This window comes from Brienomyrus brachyistius, chromosome 14, assembly GCF_023856365.1.
Source record: "Brienomyrus brachyistius isolate T26 chromosome 14, BBRACH_0.4, whole genome shotgun sequence".
Classification (NCBI taxonomy): Eukaryota; Metazoa; Chordata; class Actinopteri; order Osteoglossiformes; family Mormyridae; genus Brienomyrus; species Brienomyrus brachyistius.
Window position 1 is genome coordinate 12,616,646 of NC_064546.1, and position 15,985 is coordinate 12,632,630.

The window sequence follows — 15,985 nt, forward strand, 5'->3', positions numbered from 1 at the left end:
GTGTCAGGGTGTTCTAGGTATTGCTCTTGTACCCCTGTGATGTTTCAAGGAAGAGCTGGAAAACCCATCCTATCCACTTCTGATCCTGACGTCTAAGGCAGTGAGCATTTCATTATCCCTGAGAGAGAATTCCCATCTCCCCGTGGCCCAGCTGATGTCGCGCAGGTGGGACTGCATTCCCAAAAACATTCCAACAGCATTGCCACTGGAACTTATTATTAATAAAATCATGGAATAGCATTAAAAATGTACACCTCTGCAAGCATGGCTCGAGTCAATCCAAGGTGTTCAGAGTTCTTACCGCCCTGCTGACCACAGAGTTAGGAATTACATGTGTGCCTTTTCTGTCTCTTCTAGGGTCTTATTCCAAGGTTTAGGGAATATTATTCTGTATCTTGAATGTGAACTAAACTTTTCCGCCGCCTCTCTTATTGTTTTCTCTCTATAGTTTAGTCGCTTCCCGCAAGCAAAACACAGAAATGCCTGGAAAAGAAGGCTCATTCTCATGGGAGTGCGTAATGGGCGTCCATTAGCAGTAAGCATGCCGTTTGACGTTCTGCTCCTAACTGAGTGCAGCGTTTGTTGGATTGGATGTAGCCAAACTGAGGAAGTCTGAGTTTAGCATAAAGCGGAGCTAAGTATCTAGATTTGCAGAAATGGAGCAGGCAATGGAGTTTGGGAGTGATGGGGGCCATGACCTACTGGGGGGGAGGGGGGCTGTATGCAGATTGACTGGAAAAGATATGTGAACATGGATAATTAATTAATTTCAACAGGTGGCAAGTGCAGGTGGAAAAAAATGAGAGAAGCACAGCTGTTTGACCCCGGAGCAGGACGTTTTACTAAAAGACTTTCACATTAATATCCAGCTATGCCGGATATGAAATGTTATTTTACAAAATTATATGCAATTATATTAAAGACATTCATTGGGAAAATGACGACTGGAATAATGTCACCAATTCTATTTTTAAATTCCGGATGCAGATATGAATTTTTGCACACAATCTGTGACCAGAGGCACAGGTCTAAGTCCATGAATTACATTTTATAGTCCTATTTTGTATTATACCATATTATATTGTACATGCTGTTATAAAGGTATCTGTCCAAAGGCAGATTACATTCAAATGTATTACATAATCTATACTTTTTTTATTATCTGGCAATAGCCATGACAGACATTTACAATATAGGTCATGCTTCAAAGCTTAGATTAACATGAATTATGAGAAAATGCCTTAATTCCACCTCTAGGTCTTCCTTCCCCAGAGGACTTAATTAGAGTGGGATACGGGAGTCGACCCCCACAAAAATATTCCAGTCCCAGAATCCCAGAAGAATGACCCCCGTTTCCCCATTCCCATGTACTGCCTTTATTGTTTTTTGCTGGGGGGAGGGGGATTCTTTAGGCAATGATATTATTTGGCCAGTATGCTGGCAGTGCCAGGAACACTGGTTCACCTGTAGTAAAATGGCACTACGGACATTTAGCCTTAATCTAAAGACCTTCACTAAAAACATAAAAAGCACATTAGCCAGGCCTGCGGATACCTTTTCTAACGAGGAACAGCTGCTAAATCCCAGTATCTAGCTCTTTTGGAGTTACAGTCAAAAAATACACTACGTGGATCACGCCATGCCTACTATGCCCAAACATGGCATCTAATCTATTTTGATGTGTTTATTCACCATTAATGCATTATTTTTACATTGCCCTGGCAATTATCGCAGTTTGACATGTTATGATGGTGTGGCCTTGCTGTTACACTCCTAATATGGTGAAAGCAGCACTGAGAACTGCACCATGTGTCATCAATCCGCACACCTCACGAGTGTCAGCAGCCAATCAGCAACCAGCCACTACAGGAGAGAACACAATAGGATTAAAAAAGACAACAAAAGAACTAGCATTATGATTAAACTAAAGAAAATAGTGTTTATTCATATTAGAAGAGCATGGTTATATATAAAACTAACCTGTGATTATGATTCTCATTCCCACCGACACCCATTGACGTTTTCTTCTGCCTCGTTTCCAGTAATACAACGAATAATGAAACAATGGGAATCCCACAGGTGATTCAACCAAAGAAATGTCAACCCCTAGATGTCACTGCAGTCATAACGTATTTACTCTGTGGTCATTAAAGGGGAAAATTGAGTGTTTGTAGCCCAAACAAGCCACGCCTAGCTTTCATTTGTCTCATCTCGCATTCCTGCCCTCATGTTCATCACGCCCAGCTGCCTCCTGTTTGCTCCCCCTTGCTGGATCTGTACTTAAATGCCTCCCAGTCGTGCGTGCCTCAGTTCTGTCATTGATGCTGCATCTTCCTGTTATCCCTGGCCTTGCCTCCCTTTTTTGTTAGGGACTGGACTGACACAACAGGAGTAATCACAGGAAAAAAAGGCGTTTTGGAGAGATAGAATAGAAACCAAACAATAGACGGAAAAACTCAACAGACAATTTACTGCTGCAGGTCCCGACTGAAATCAGAACCAGGGTTAGGAGACTGGAGAGGAAGGAAAATAAATCATTACAGATAATCACAGTCAGCAGAAATTCATTCTAAGAACAGTGACCCTATAACCCACCACAGCCACCCCAACTAGCAGCACACTGGAATGGTTTGTGTCAAATATGGACCTACAGAAAGATATTACGCTGAAGCCTGAATATGAAGTGGAAATTGGGGCAGATGTATCAGGTAAAGATAAGGTATCCATCAACCCAAGATGAAGGTACAATTCTGTAAAGGCCTTCTTGGCTGCAGTGGTAATAGAAAATTAGATTTTTAGACAACATGCTTCAGTTTGGGAGATCTGTTAAGGTGCAGATTTCTGATTAATTAATGCATTAAGTAAGATCTAAATCAAGTAAATTCCCATGTCCTGCATCCCTCAAACATTTGGAGATTTTCTTCTTGTTAAGCTATGCTGATTATGAATGTTCCATGAATGCATTTTGTAGTGAATTTAATATAAAGTGGTACCACTGCATACACCTCAAGTATGACAGAACTCCAAGAAGAATTGAATCTGTTCTTAAGAATTCTTATCTGTTCTCTACACCTCCATTAGGCAGTTGATATATATAATAATATATTGTTTACTTTTTCAATTTATTCAGTCTGTTGTAATAGATTGAAACAGACTTAGCAACTGGCACTATGTCCCAATGCTGCCCACTGTGAAAGTGTATAAGCTGAACAAAATGAAAGAATATTCTGGGTTACACAAATGCAAGACAGGTGCCCTAACAGCACTCATTGAAGAAACTGAACCATTACTGCATTTCAGTGGGAAATCTCCCTGTCTTCAACAGACAGAAGTAATTACAGCTTTTAGAAAGAGCAACCCAGGCCTTTGCTGCAATTCAGATGTCAGATTTTATTAGAAAACTTACTTCATAGTCGGTCTTTAACAAAAAAGTAAATTAAGTGCTGTTTTTTATTGCCAAGGAAAATATTAACGTCACAATGAATCTCATTCATGGCACAGATATGGTTTCCTAAACATTAACGTTCATTAAGATGTTGCAAATAAAGCAGAATCCGAAATGTCAAGAGAACAGTAAATATTATGACACTAAACTACTGGCCCACTTTATTTGTCCATCCATCCATCCATCCATCCATCTATCTATCTATCTATCTATCCATCCACCATTCACACCTACACACAATTTTGTGACTTCAGGTCAGCTTATCATGATTTTGGGAATCCACACTAAAATCTGTTATCTTTTTATCCCCCTCTGCTAAAATGCTTAGCTACGTAAACAATATATAGCTTGGCACATAAAAGCCATACATACAATATTTGGCAATATTTTGCTTTGAATGCATTTATTTAGATTCATTTTCTTTGAAAAACAGAATGATAAATATCTCATCAAAGTCTGCACCTTATGTTTCAAAACGAATCACTGACAGAATTTCAGATTAGCTTTTTCGATCCTGAAGAGACCAATTATTAATGCCCCTTTTAAATTCTGATTTCAAGCTCGCTCACCACATAAATTTTCCACCTACTACCTAAGGTATAATAGGAAACTTTTCAGTTAACTTGCAGTTTATCATTGTACTTAAATACCTTCAGTTTCTGCAATTTCCCAATCATGATGGTCCAATATCCAGGATTACAGGCTGCTTCTAGTTTAGTGATACGACTACAGATCGCAGCAGCACAAGAGCGTAGCAGGACAGACCTATGGAAAATAGTCCCCACAGTAGGTTATATCAAAGACTAGCATGTAATCTTACAGTAGCAGCACTCTGAGAATGAACTATCAATGGAGCTCAGCCATGACATGTTTAAACAAGTCTATCCAAAATTGAATAATTCATCCTTCCATTTGTGGAGTTGAACCAGCAACCTTGTCACAGGCTGATTCCACAATTCTAAAGGAAATGTTCCATTATTAACCCTTCCTGTTGTTGTGTTTTGGAAGGCAGTTCAGTGTCCCATGATATAGCACATAACAGACATAAAACTGTAGGGAAGTAACAGCTGAGAGGTGTAGGGATTTCAAAAGAGACCGGAAGGCCAACAGTGAGAGAGCAAAATAGAAAAACATTATGGATTTATATATTTTTATTTTTATATATCTTATAGCATTTAATATTCTTCCTTGTGGTCCTCACCTGGAATGCCCATCTGGCTTCATGAAAGCTGTGTTCAAAGGAATGAATGTGTATTGAAAATGGATATTATTTTAAGTCTTCCTCTGCAGAAGCCTTGACCGTTTTGACCCACAGCACGCGTTACACTCATGGTGCGATCACCGCGTGTATAAATCTGTTCCTCGTGGAGCTCCGGTCTTTTGTTCGGCATTAATTTATGTCACAGCTTCACGTCATCCCCGAGGTTCTTCCGCTCGATATATCGCTGCCGCCGCTTTAATGATGATATGATCCGTGACACCTTTTCATTGTGCTGGTGTGGGGTCTGTAAGCTTGGTTAGTTTCAGCGGGGCTCCACACTCTGGGTTCTGTGAAATAGCGTACATTCATACCTGTGTGTGTGTCTGTGTGTGTGTGTGTGTGCACATTAAAGAGCTCTTCCTTATATTATGATTCTTCATGCTCTGCTGCTCTGGTTGGAATTGAAATGCTGAGGAGTTACAGTGAGATCAATAGACCTGTAAATCCTCGGGCATCGTGATGGCTATTGATTTAGTATTCAGGTCCTGGTATCTGCCTCGGGGCTGGCTAGGAACTTGTTCTGAGGCATAAATGTCTCTAGAAAAGGAGGAGTTATGAGATGGATATCTGGTTTCACTCTGCTACATACCCGCATGCTCCTCACCTACTGCTCTTGTTACCATCACAGGAAAATAACTCAATATGCAGCCCCTCAGACAACATGCATGCGATCTTCAGTGGCCCGGAGCAGCCAATGCAAATTGAAGGAACTATCCCCCTTAGCTTCCTCCTCTTCTGATAACCATATTAGGGAGAACATTAAAGGTCTGATTCTATCCATACCACCAGGATTTATAACAAACCACTTCAGAATTTTAAACAAAATATTACATTGGCACTCCTGTATAGATTCGGTTAATTGAAAAATCTTTAAAGATTTCAGAGAACTTTGTTGCTGAAGTTTTCATGAAATGCAACCCTCGTATACAGTTCAGCGTTTCCGAACGCAGTCCTAGGGGATCCACAGTCGGTCCCTGTTTTTGCTCCCCCCGAGCTCCCTGCCAGAAAGTACACATTTTTGCTCCCTCCCAGCTCCCGGTAGGGCAAAAAGGTGGACTGTGTGTGGGTCCCCGATGACCGGAGTGAGAAACACTGCTACAGTTAGATTTGAAATGTAGATATTTTTTAATGTTTGTTTGTTTTAAACCAACACTGCAGTTTTCATAAACCAGTCTGCAGGGCACTTAATCTGCATTTAGATTTATTGTAATATATTCAGATTCATTTTGTAAGGCAGTGACTCTTTACTTTGAGACAGGCAGCACTTTAACTTCACCCGTCAAAGTTCCCTGTGAAGATTGGCTCTCTCCTCTTTTACGGGCCCTTCAGGATTGGATGAGGAAGAGATGATGGCATTCCCTGAAGCAGACCATTGCGCCAGCAACATTAATTAGTCTTGCACGTCAAGGTATTTTTTTCATCCAGCAATGTCTTCTTTGGTGAGATTTCCAAGCGCACTCAGGGAGCATGTCCCAATTAGACGAGCTCGGCTGCCACATGCCTGGCCACCCTACAGTGAAGCCTGTCCTTTCTCCCACCTGTCTCCGGACGATTCCATTCAACCTTTTCCTGTCAGAGCGACACACCCAGTCACAAACCCTCAGTTACATGAGGCTGAAGAAAAGCTCTGCTCAATGGCCAACAAAGAAGAGAAAAGCAGCAAGCAACACAATCTTACCTTGAAGATAAGGTTACAAGTTTGATTGACGTAAAAAACTAGATGAAGACCATAACAGAAAGAGATGGCTTTCACCCAAGTGAACATGAAAAGGATGCCTGAAAATTGTATATGTGTGTGTGTGTATATATATATATATATATATATATATATATATATATATATACACACATATACATTTGTATTCATCCAAACACCTCTAACCCCTACGCACTGATAACCTTAAGCAACCAAACAAAATACAGTTTTATGAAATTGAAACAGGTTATAATGCAATATATACATGGGAAACCCCCCCACACACACCCACACACACACACACACACACCAGTGTAGCCAGCTTCAGGGATAGACAGAACAGGGGAATCAGTACAGAAAACAAAATGAAGACGTTATTGAACCTGAATGAGGTCATCTGTCACTGCGGAGAAGCATAAAACAGAAACAAATGAAAGGAAGAACACTGACATAAGATTAAAATGCCAAACAGCAAGTAGACGCGACGAAGCACGAGTGGGCAGCAGACCCTATGAATTAAAAGTGAAATCTGAGTACCGATGCATTAGAGAGCTTAGTCAGGGTGTTGGCAGCATTGATACATAAATCACCCTCGAAGACTTAATCCACCCCGGCCTCTAACATCGAGAAGCCAAAGACGCTACGGCGCTTTCGAGATTCATAGGCCAAAGCCAGCTCACACACACACACACACACACACACACACACACACACACACACACACACACACACACACACACACACACGACACTGCGATCTCTCATCATAACAACAAACTTAAATTACAGTCCCACCCTCAAGTCTCCCGAAGTGGCATCAAGTGAAATCATGGGCTCCTATCCATTTTACCCAAATTCACGTAATATTGCCTTCACAGGTAAATAGGAAACTGAGCAAAAAGACTGTTACATAAAATACACGAACCAGAGATGTAACCTGAAGGGTCTTACACATTGAGAAATTACATGATTCTCCTAGTAGGAACACAGTTACTGATGCATATGGCTAGGTTGCACAAACTTCCACATGTATGTGTGTGTTTGTTTTTATATATATATTTGTTTATTTATTTATTTTTTAAAGGGGCGATATATGGCCCAAAAATCATATCACGATATTTATCAGCTGATGTACGATATATATCTCGATATTTTCCCCATAAAGTAATAAAAGACAGTTCCAAGTCAGAGCCCAATGTCCTCAATGACACACAGGCGCTTTTATTGACAGACAGCTGTACGTGAAAAAATGGCTCAAAAATTAACTACCGGCATATATTATTTCATCAACCAGCTCCTCTTCACTAACTTGCTTCATGTCTGTCTGCGTCTGTCTCCATACTGCCGCTGCATGCAAGACTTGCGAGCAGGAGGGGAGGGGCGGGGCAGGGTGCAGATGTGCGAAAGACAGATAGGGAGAGCAGAAATAGGCAGCTCCACTACTATCATTTTAAAGTAACATAAACTATATTCACATAAATGATATTGTGTCATCATGTATCTCGTATGAAAATATACCAATGTAGTACCCCCCCCCCCCCACCCCACACACACACACACACACACACACACACACACACACACACACACACACACACACACACACACACACACACACACACACACACACACACACACACACACACACACACAATAAATATATAAGCGTGTATACAGACAGACACTTGTTTGTTTGCCTCTTAAATGAATAGGACCGACTTACTTTAACATTTTATTCAGCAAATGCTTTGTCTGAAGCGACATACAATTGGGGCATCTCTCATGGGCATTTTTGAAATCTGCAAGTTAAAGTTTTGCATAGTGGAATACTTAAAAATTGTTTTAAATCTATATATAATTTTTTCTAAAAAAAACAAATATGGCTTCTGTTGCAAAACAAATTTTCTTGTCGAGATGTACAATAATGATGAAGGTCCATTTTCCATTTACTGACGCTGCTTGTCCTGTTCAGGGTTCTAGGGGTCCGGAACCCATTCCGGAGGCTACGGGCGCGAGGCAGAGAACAACCTGGGATGGGGCGCCAATCCATCGCGGGGCGATAATGATGATGGCTATCAAATTAATTGGATAAAATATTCAGTGGATGACCAACTTTACCTAACTAGACTGAGGACTGCTTCATAAACAGGAGTTAAAACAGGTATGAGAAACCTTAACCTGCTTGACAATTTAGTTTGAAAACGGTGCTCGTTTTAGTATGGAAATTAATAGAATAAAATAAACAAAACTACACTAGATAGGCTGCCATTCTTTCTCTTTTGCAAGCTAATGTTGGTCTTTTGGATCTCTCCTGTGGCAAAGAGATGAGTGTTGACTGCAGGACTGGTATGTTAATGTCTATTTTTTTTCCCCACATAACAACGGAAACACATGATGAGAAGTTGTCATCTCTTCGGAGGGGGGATTAGCACTACGCCCTCCAGTTTGCTCGCCTGCTCCAGTATCTCCTCCCTCTCCCCCCGCCACAATCGGCCCAGTTCACGCAGTAACACGGCTTCTTTCTCTCGCAGCTCCGCTATGAGCTCAGAAGCCAGGGCGCCACCGCGACACCTTGTGCGCCGCGATCCGGCGTCGGCCTGGGAGCATGGGGGCTCGTGAAGACGCGGCCTGTAGCTCGTCGTCAACTTGGTGGGAGTGTAGGCCTCTGCAAGGTCCTGCATTCTGGCCCTCACTCTCCCCTGGATCTCAGCCTGCTCTACATGAGGGATCCCAGCAACATCCTGCAGTCTCTCCTATCATAGAAAAGAGGCAGCAGGAAGAATTCAATGTACTGTAAGAAACACAAAAAAATCCAAGCGATCAGTTTAACCGCTGAAACGTTTAGTCCGCTTTAGGCACAATAACTGTGGACATTCCTCTACTGATGGCCTTCAATGAACTCAAAATTAAATTGCAAGATCAGCCATGTCTTCTCACGTCACAGATGGTGACGTCACAGGTTGGCTAGACGACTGTCGCTGGTTTTGCCAACATTGGCAGATCAGACTCAGCACCAACAGATTCAAAATCAATGGTCATCACTACACTGAACACAAATAAGCATTATAAATAACTCTGGTTCACTGCCATACAATAATATATGTACATTCTGCTGATGCTCTCGTGCTATACCACAGTGGAACTGCATTTTTATATTTGTTTTATTACTGGTTTCATTTAATCTCATCTTTTTTTAATATATATTGTTTTACATATTTTATATAATATATTGCAGTTTTGACAAACTGTGCGATATGTAGTGCAATAATATGTATGAGTGCCATTCAATCTGTTTCTCATATTTGTTTTTCGTTGTGCACAGTGAAACTGTTTGTTTTCAGATTGTTGTCATCTGCATTTATGAAAAGCACCCAGCTGGAGCAGTCCTTCAAATTTCATTGTAATTTTTTTACAATGACAATAAAGGCCTTCGACTTTCAAGAACAGCGATCTTAAAACACATACATAACCAATTCGAACTATCAAAAACATCAAGTCACCTTCTGTAACTATCCTCTCACCCAGTGTTTTCTGGACGTCTCCCATAAGTTTTTATAAATACCCACTGTAATGTCCATCTGAGATTCTGTTATTCTTGCTAAAAGTTTGTTTTGCGGAAAAAAACGAATGAAACAAAATAAAACGAATGAAATAAAATCAGAAGAATCACCATTATAGTATTAATTATGCTTCATTTTAGTGCTAGGCTTTCAAAACAGTGACAGAACGGACATTTTAAGCCAGTGGCTGTTAACTCTATGTGCATGCAATTTTTTAAACATGCTCTGCTTAGTCACTGGACTCAAGTGATGATTACAGTAATTGGACCAACTGAGCTGTTTTTCTCAGTGTCAAGACTTGACAGGAAAATCAGCACAGATCACAAATTAGGACCAGCATTCATGTCCACTGTTCTCAGTAAAAACTAATCAGATAAACACAGTTTCAACAAGTCACATAAAATGGTTTAGCAAGTGGCAAGAATAATTTTTTGGTCTTTAGTGACCCCGAAAGAGCCCAAAGAACCCAGACCACTTAGATGTCATTAGCCTGAATGCAGGATGCACTTTCACATTAACTTCATACACCAAATTGTTTCTGCCAAACAAAGGAGTCCCCTACGCACTTACTCTGGGTGGGGCTCCTCTCCCTCGCTCCGCCCACATGCCCCTAATCTCTGACAGCAGCGAGTACAGCTTTGCAGAGAGGCACTCCACGTCTCCCCTGGGCCCTCCCACTTGCCGGCAGCCCCCGCCACTGGCCGAGGTCTTCGACTCAGTGGTGGCGGCCTCCTCTGGAACAGAGGGGGGGGGATCGGCCAGCTGGGCATCAATCACGCTGCCCTGAGGAGTGAGGAGGAAAAGGCGCTAAATCACAGGGAGAGATGCTTAATACCAAGTAGGTGCAAGTTAATGACTCAGTATGAAGCGGATGAGCGATGCCCACGATATTTCATAGGACTGATTTCCTATCCTCGAGTCCCTTTATAAGTGAATGACAATGTACAAATAGAATTTAAATGATTAAAATAAATAAATATGTAAATAAATATCCCCCCCCCACCAAATTTCATACATATCCTTGGATTTCTTCAAGGTTTCTTGACGAACATGACAGGGTGGGGGCAAAATTTTTTAATCAGTTTTAGACATCTTATGTAATTATAAATCCTCTATAAATGAATATGCCTGAATCTTTCGCTAATGAAAAGCACTAGATAATGAGAGAGGGTCAGACAGAGAACAATAAGGATGGATGGACGTATGCCAGCCCCCCCCCCTGCATGTTAACTAGCAACAGCGATTCCAACCTAAGAAGCTCGCAGAGCAGAGCCCTAGCCAAATTACGGGCGGCGTTTAGCATTCAGAATTCATATTCAGTGAAAGCCAGATACCGGAAACAAAATCACTTTTGAAGACATAGGTCAGTGGAGTCTCTACGCCGCATAATATCGATCCTCAACACAATTTAAAAAATAGAGGTATGCACAGAACCAACATCAAAAGATGCTGCACAGCTCCTGATCTCTTTTTAATAAGTTTTAATAAGATTTAAAAAGTGCCATGGTTCTTCAAAGCAGGAAAACGAGGGGACTGTTTCGGGGTCTTAAACTTTGTAGCTCATTCAGACTCTAGGGAATCAAATGGCAATGAATCATGGTTAGAGTAGAGAACTGACTGAACAAGTCTGGACATACCATCCAACTCCAGAACAGGCCTTCTAAGAGCTTCCAGTCCAGGTATCTCTCCAGGATGCGGGTTCCCATCTGCAACCTCTCCAGCTCCTACAATTAGAGCAGAATTTCTCATCTTCCTCTCATTCCTTTGCCAAGTGACAAATGCTCAGCAACCTACTTTTCTGTACTTGGATTTATATGAAGTACAAAGCAATAAATGACATAAATAAGCCAAATATGAACAGAAAGAAAAGTAACGTTTTTGAACCGTTGACCATTCCATAAAAATACCGCCCGTCTCTGTCAAAGATTCATCGCTCCAGCTGTCACAGCACCCTCTCAATGTCACTCTTGCCACCCACATTACGATTAGTATGACATCGGCTTTTTCAAGCTGACAAAAAGCCTGAAAAAGCTCATAAACAGTCTATAAAAGGAACACAAAAATAAAGTTTAACCTTGACAAAGATGAAAAAAAAAGAATGTTGCCACTTCAAACCTGCTTTCTTAGTATTACCTCGTAACGCTACTTCAGAAAAAGAAAAATAAGAAATTTCAGCTGGATTTCAGAGTGCATGAGTGCTGTGGTACCTTGCTGCGCCCTGCGGCAGCTGTGCTGAGGTGGGTCTTCGCATCACGGTGCTGAGAGTCACCAGTGCACCTGGTGGAGTGCAGGACCTACAAGCAACAGCAATATTCCAGTTACCCCACTGGATGGTGACGCAGATGGAGATTCAGGTGCATCACGTGCCTGGTGTAGAACCCTGGCTCTCTCCTCTTGTGCAGCCAGAAGGGAGCGTCTCATGAAGGTCAACTTCCCACGCTGCCACTGCAGCCTTCTCAGAGCGCGCTCCCACTCCTCTGTCCCTAGGGGGGGGTCTTCTTCTCCTTTCAGGGTAACAGGTGCATCCAAACTGCTGGGTACTGTGAAAGACATCTGAAACCATAACAACCTTATGTGCTTACTCAGCCAAAGCAAGCCAGCATCCATTCAAAGTATAATGCATTAGATCTAAACATTTTAAACGCTTTTTGAATTGAAATTAATTGTCAATTTGTAAGAATTGTCCTTCATTTTAACTGGGTGAAGTCCTTGAAAAGTCTCCCATGTTTGTTGTAATTTAATTAATCCCAAAGGCCCTTCAGAAAAGAAATACATAAGTACATTCGTCGGATAAGCTTAGCGTTATCTGCTCAATGGGATCTAGAGAATTCCTAGAAACTCCACAATGGTTCCCAGCCCCTGCTTACACTCACTGGGCTGGTACCTCAAGGCTGGCCTTCCTGCAAACAAATTACATCTCGCAGTCATTGGCTGATGTGACTTTGTTCCCCTTAAGCAATCATTATTAATGAATAAAAAAATAAATGGATGGATGGATGTATATACACACACACACACACACACACACACACACACACACACACACACACACACACACACACACACACACACACACACACACACACACACACACTGCCTCAGCTCAATGACTTCCCATCTTCCCTGCAAGGTGCCCATGCAGAAATCTCCAGGGCATTCTGCCATCTTCAAGTGTGCAGTAAGTAAGTAACAGAGTAGCTGAGAGCACTAGAAGTACAGCGATGACACCTGGTGGCTTCAGAGAGCTGAAGCACCGGCTCCAGCTACAGAATCTCAGCACTGTTTTAGAAGGTTTATGGGTAAACTCTTGATGTCAGTAAGCCATAGAGTATGCAGGCTTCCATGCTAACCACTGATGTTGGAGCGCATAAGACTTTCCACCTGCAGATATAGTGCTACTGCTTGAAACAAATGGTGAAAGATGTGATATCTTATGTTGAAGAAAAGACCAACAATTCTGCCAAAGAATGCAATTTTTATGTAGACATAACTCAGTGTGTATCAGTACTGGTGCACCATTCATTCACATGTGAAACAATTTTAGGCTCCGGCGTCAGATTTGTAATAAGCTCAACAGGTAGTGCACTGCGTTAACAACACAAAGGTTGTGGGTTTGAATCCCAGGGAGTACACAGAACCTGTTCCTCTATAGGAAGTGGCTTAAGATTAAAGTGTTAGATGAATGGCTTAACATAAATTAGTTTATTATTCACTTTAGACCTGCTGATTTTCATTCAAATTTGCAATTTTACCCCGGTCTGTGTGTATATTCACTCAAATTATAGGGACATCACATGAATGAAATCCAATTATTTCGGATACTTTTGAAAAGTTGTCAGTTTTGTCCAGTCCGTTTCTGGAGTTCTTTGTGGAATTACGTCAGGTTTGACTTTTTCTTTGCTTTTTTATGTTGTTTTAATGTAAACAAAAGAAATATATGTTTGAACACCAAATCATTAGACATTGCAACAGTTATCTGGGAGAAGTGGTGCATTTTCTAAAAGTAGTGGAGGGGTGCCAATATTTTTGGCCACAGCGGTAGGTTACATGCTCTTCCTGTCTAACAAGGGATTCCACAATAATAAAAGTGTCCAGTTTTTAAAACAACAGCTTTTCTACATTTAACAGGGAGGGTATTTATGTTTAGTGACCCAGGGTTGTCAACTTTGGTTAGCTGGCCGGCGTGAGATTTTCAATTCGAGACAAGTCTGCAAACATATACATATGCGTTTTAGATGTATGGATCAGTTTTATTACCCTGTAAACAGACTGCAGGGTTTGCAAACTACCAGTAAGCTTATGCAGCTAATTTTAGATTTATATTGGAACAATATAGATTTGCTGTAATATTCCTTGCGTGAGCGTCAGAAAGCGCGAGTGTCACATCAGATGTGTGAGAATCCGCAACTCCGGTAATACGGCCTTTAATCAGGCAAGCTGGAATGTCTGCTCACTAAATAAGAAGAGTGAAAACAAACGAACAATCACAGTCCAGGCTTTGTCTTTTCCAGACAGTTCTCATTTAGTAATGCTATTAAATGGACAGTTCTGTTCTTTCAAATTTTAAGCAAATCGTGGATGCAAGGATAAAGTCCAGTGTAAAGCACTTACTCTGGTGACTCCTGGCAGAACATCTGGGCCCTGCACTGCCTCCCACAGAAGGCTCTCCAACAGGCTTCCTGTTGACAGCAGCCAGCCCAAGGCAAGCAGCAGGTCACGGCTTCCAACTTCATCCCACTGGCTCCTGTCACCACACAGCCTCTGGGCTCCATACCCATAATGCACCAGCATGCTCCTCACTAGGCTTACCTGAGCACCTGGAATAAAAGTATACTATACCACTACTACTAGGGAAATACCAAACTACTACTACTACTATTACTAATAATAATAATAATAATAATAATAATAATAATAATAATAATAATGAAGAAGAAAGAAAGAAATAATATTTGCAACAACCTAGATCGGGCTTATGTGGGACCTGGAATTCGCAGTCAAACTGAAAAGCCTTCACATAAATACTGTACAGCAGCTGCCACATCTCCGGTACCTATAACAGAAACACAAGACGCAATGCGAAAATAGACCCAAAATTAAATTTATCAAAGTTACCAGCTACTGTTACTTTTTGTATTATTTACTTGATATCGGGTATTCACGCTCAAAGAGACAGACACAGCATATACCGTTAGCGACGGGGCTAACATATGGTAAAATAACTAGATAAGGAGCCGGTTGCTAGTTAGACACCTGTTAAGTGCAACATATGGATTTATGTGATTCTAACTGTACTTGTTTACAACCATTAAGCAGCGGTCGAACTGGCTGGCCTCTTACCGCATCCGGCTTGTTGAATTTAGCCCGTCTGAAGGTCTCTGCTCCGGGGACAGACTGAACTCCCAGCGCACACAGAAGTTTACAAAGAGATTCGATCACCTCTTTAACCTTCAAACTTTTATTCCGTTGCATTCTTGCGCATAATTAGCTAGCAAGCTAACTTAATGTAATTTAACTTTCCCGGCAGATAAACACAGCGCGTGTCGTCATGGAGACTACGTCACGGACACTATTTCCGCACGTGACCGCGCACGAGTGCGGAAGTGAACGTGAGTCTTTACGTATCACAGCGCCCCCCACGGCAGCCAATAGCTGCACGCCAGCTGTTTTGATCTAATGACGGTGTCTTGGTGTGTATCACTGTTTCCTTATACTTTTATGGTGACGATTCGGATCCTGTTTCCTTTCTGTGTGTGAAGTTTCCATATTTCTTCCGAGTGTTCAGTGATCATCCCGCTATGCAAGTTTTAAGTATTTATCGTATTTGTATTGCCCGTAGAGTACGGTGTCCTGTACTGTCGGCCATTATCTCCAGCATCATACCCCCACCACATGGCCACATAGCTAGACGATAGATGGATAGACTTCACTGTGGCAGGTGAAGCAAGCAGTATACAGCAGTCCTGGAAAAATAATGTGGTGAATGTAATGTGTGCAAATACAACAAGACGGGTAAATAACAAA

At 41.6% G+C, this 15,985-nt stretch overlaps 1 protein-coding gene across 1 annotated transcript; it reads right to left on the bottom strand.

The window, feature by feature from the left end:
- Window positions 1-8,120: 8,120 nt before the first annotated feature.
- On the bottom strand, window positions 8,121-15,952 carry tedc1 (tubulin epsilon and delta complex 1). Its single transcript, XM_048974320.1, has 8 exons — window positions 15,302-15,952; window positions 14,924-15,014; window positions 14,573-14,778; window positions 12,329-12,514; window positions 12,169-12,255; window positions 11,599-11,685; window positions 10,532-10,744; window positions 8,121-9,154 (listed from the first exon to the last, which is right to left on the bottom strand). The coding sequence occupies exons 1-8, from the start codon at window positions 15,431-15,433 to the stop codon at window positions 8,807-8,809; spliced, it is 1,350 nt and encodes a 449-aa protein (XP_048830277.1). The 5' UTR covers window positions 15,434-15,952; the 3' UTR covers window positions 8,121-8,806.
- Window positions 15,953-15,985: the final 33 nt, after the last annotated feature.

Excerpts from the sequence above, each read along its gene's own strand:
- tedc1 (XM_048974320.1), bottom strand. The coding sequence starts at position 15,433 with ATGCAACGGAATAAAAGTTTGAAGGTTAAAGAGGTGATCGAATCTCTT. Across the intron at positions 12,515-14,572 it reads TTCTGCCAGGAGTCACCAGA|ATGTCTTTCACAGTACCCAG; the intron begins GTAAGTGCTTTA and ends TTATGGTTTCAG. Across the intron at positions 12,256-12,328 it reads GAGCCAGGGTTCTACACCAG|GTCCTGCACTCCACCAGGTG; the intron begins GCACGTGATGCA and ends TGTTGCTTGTAG.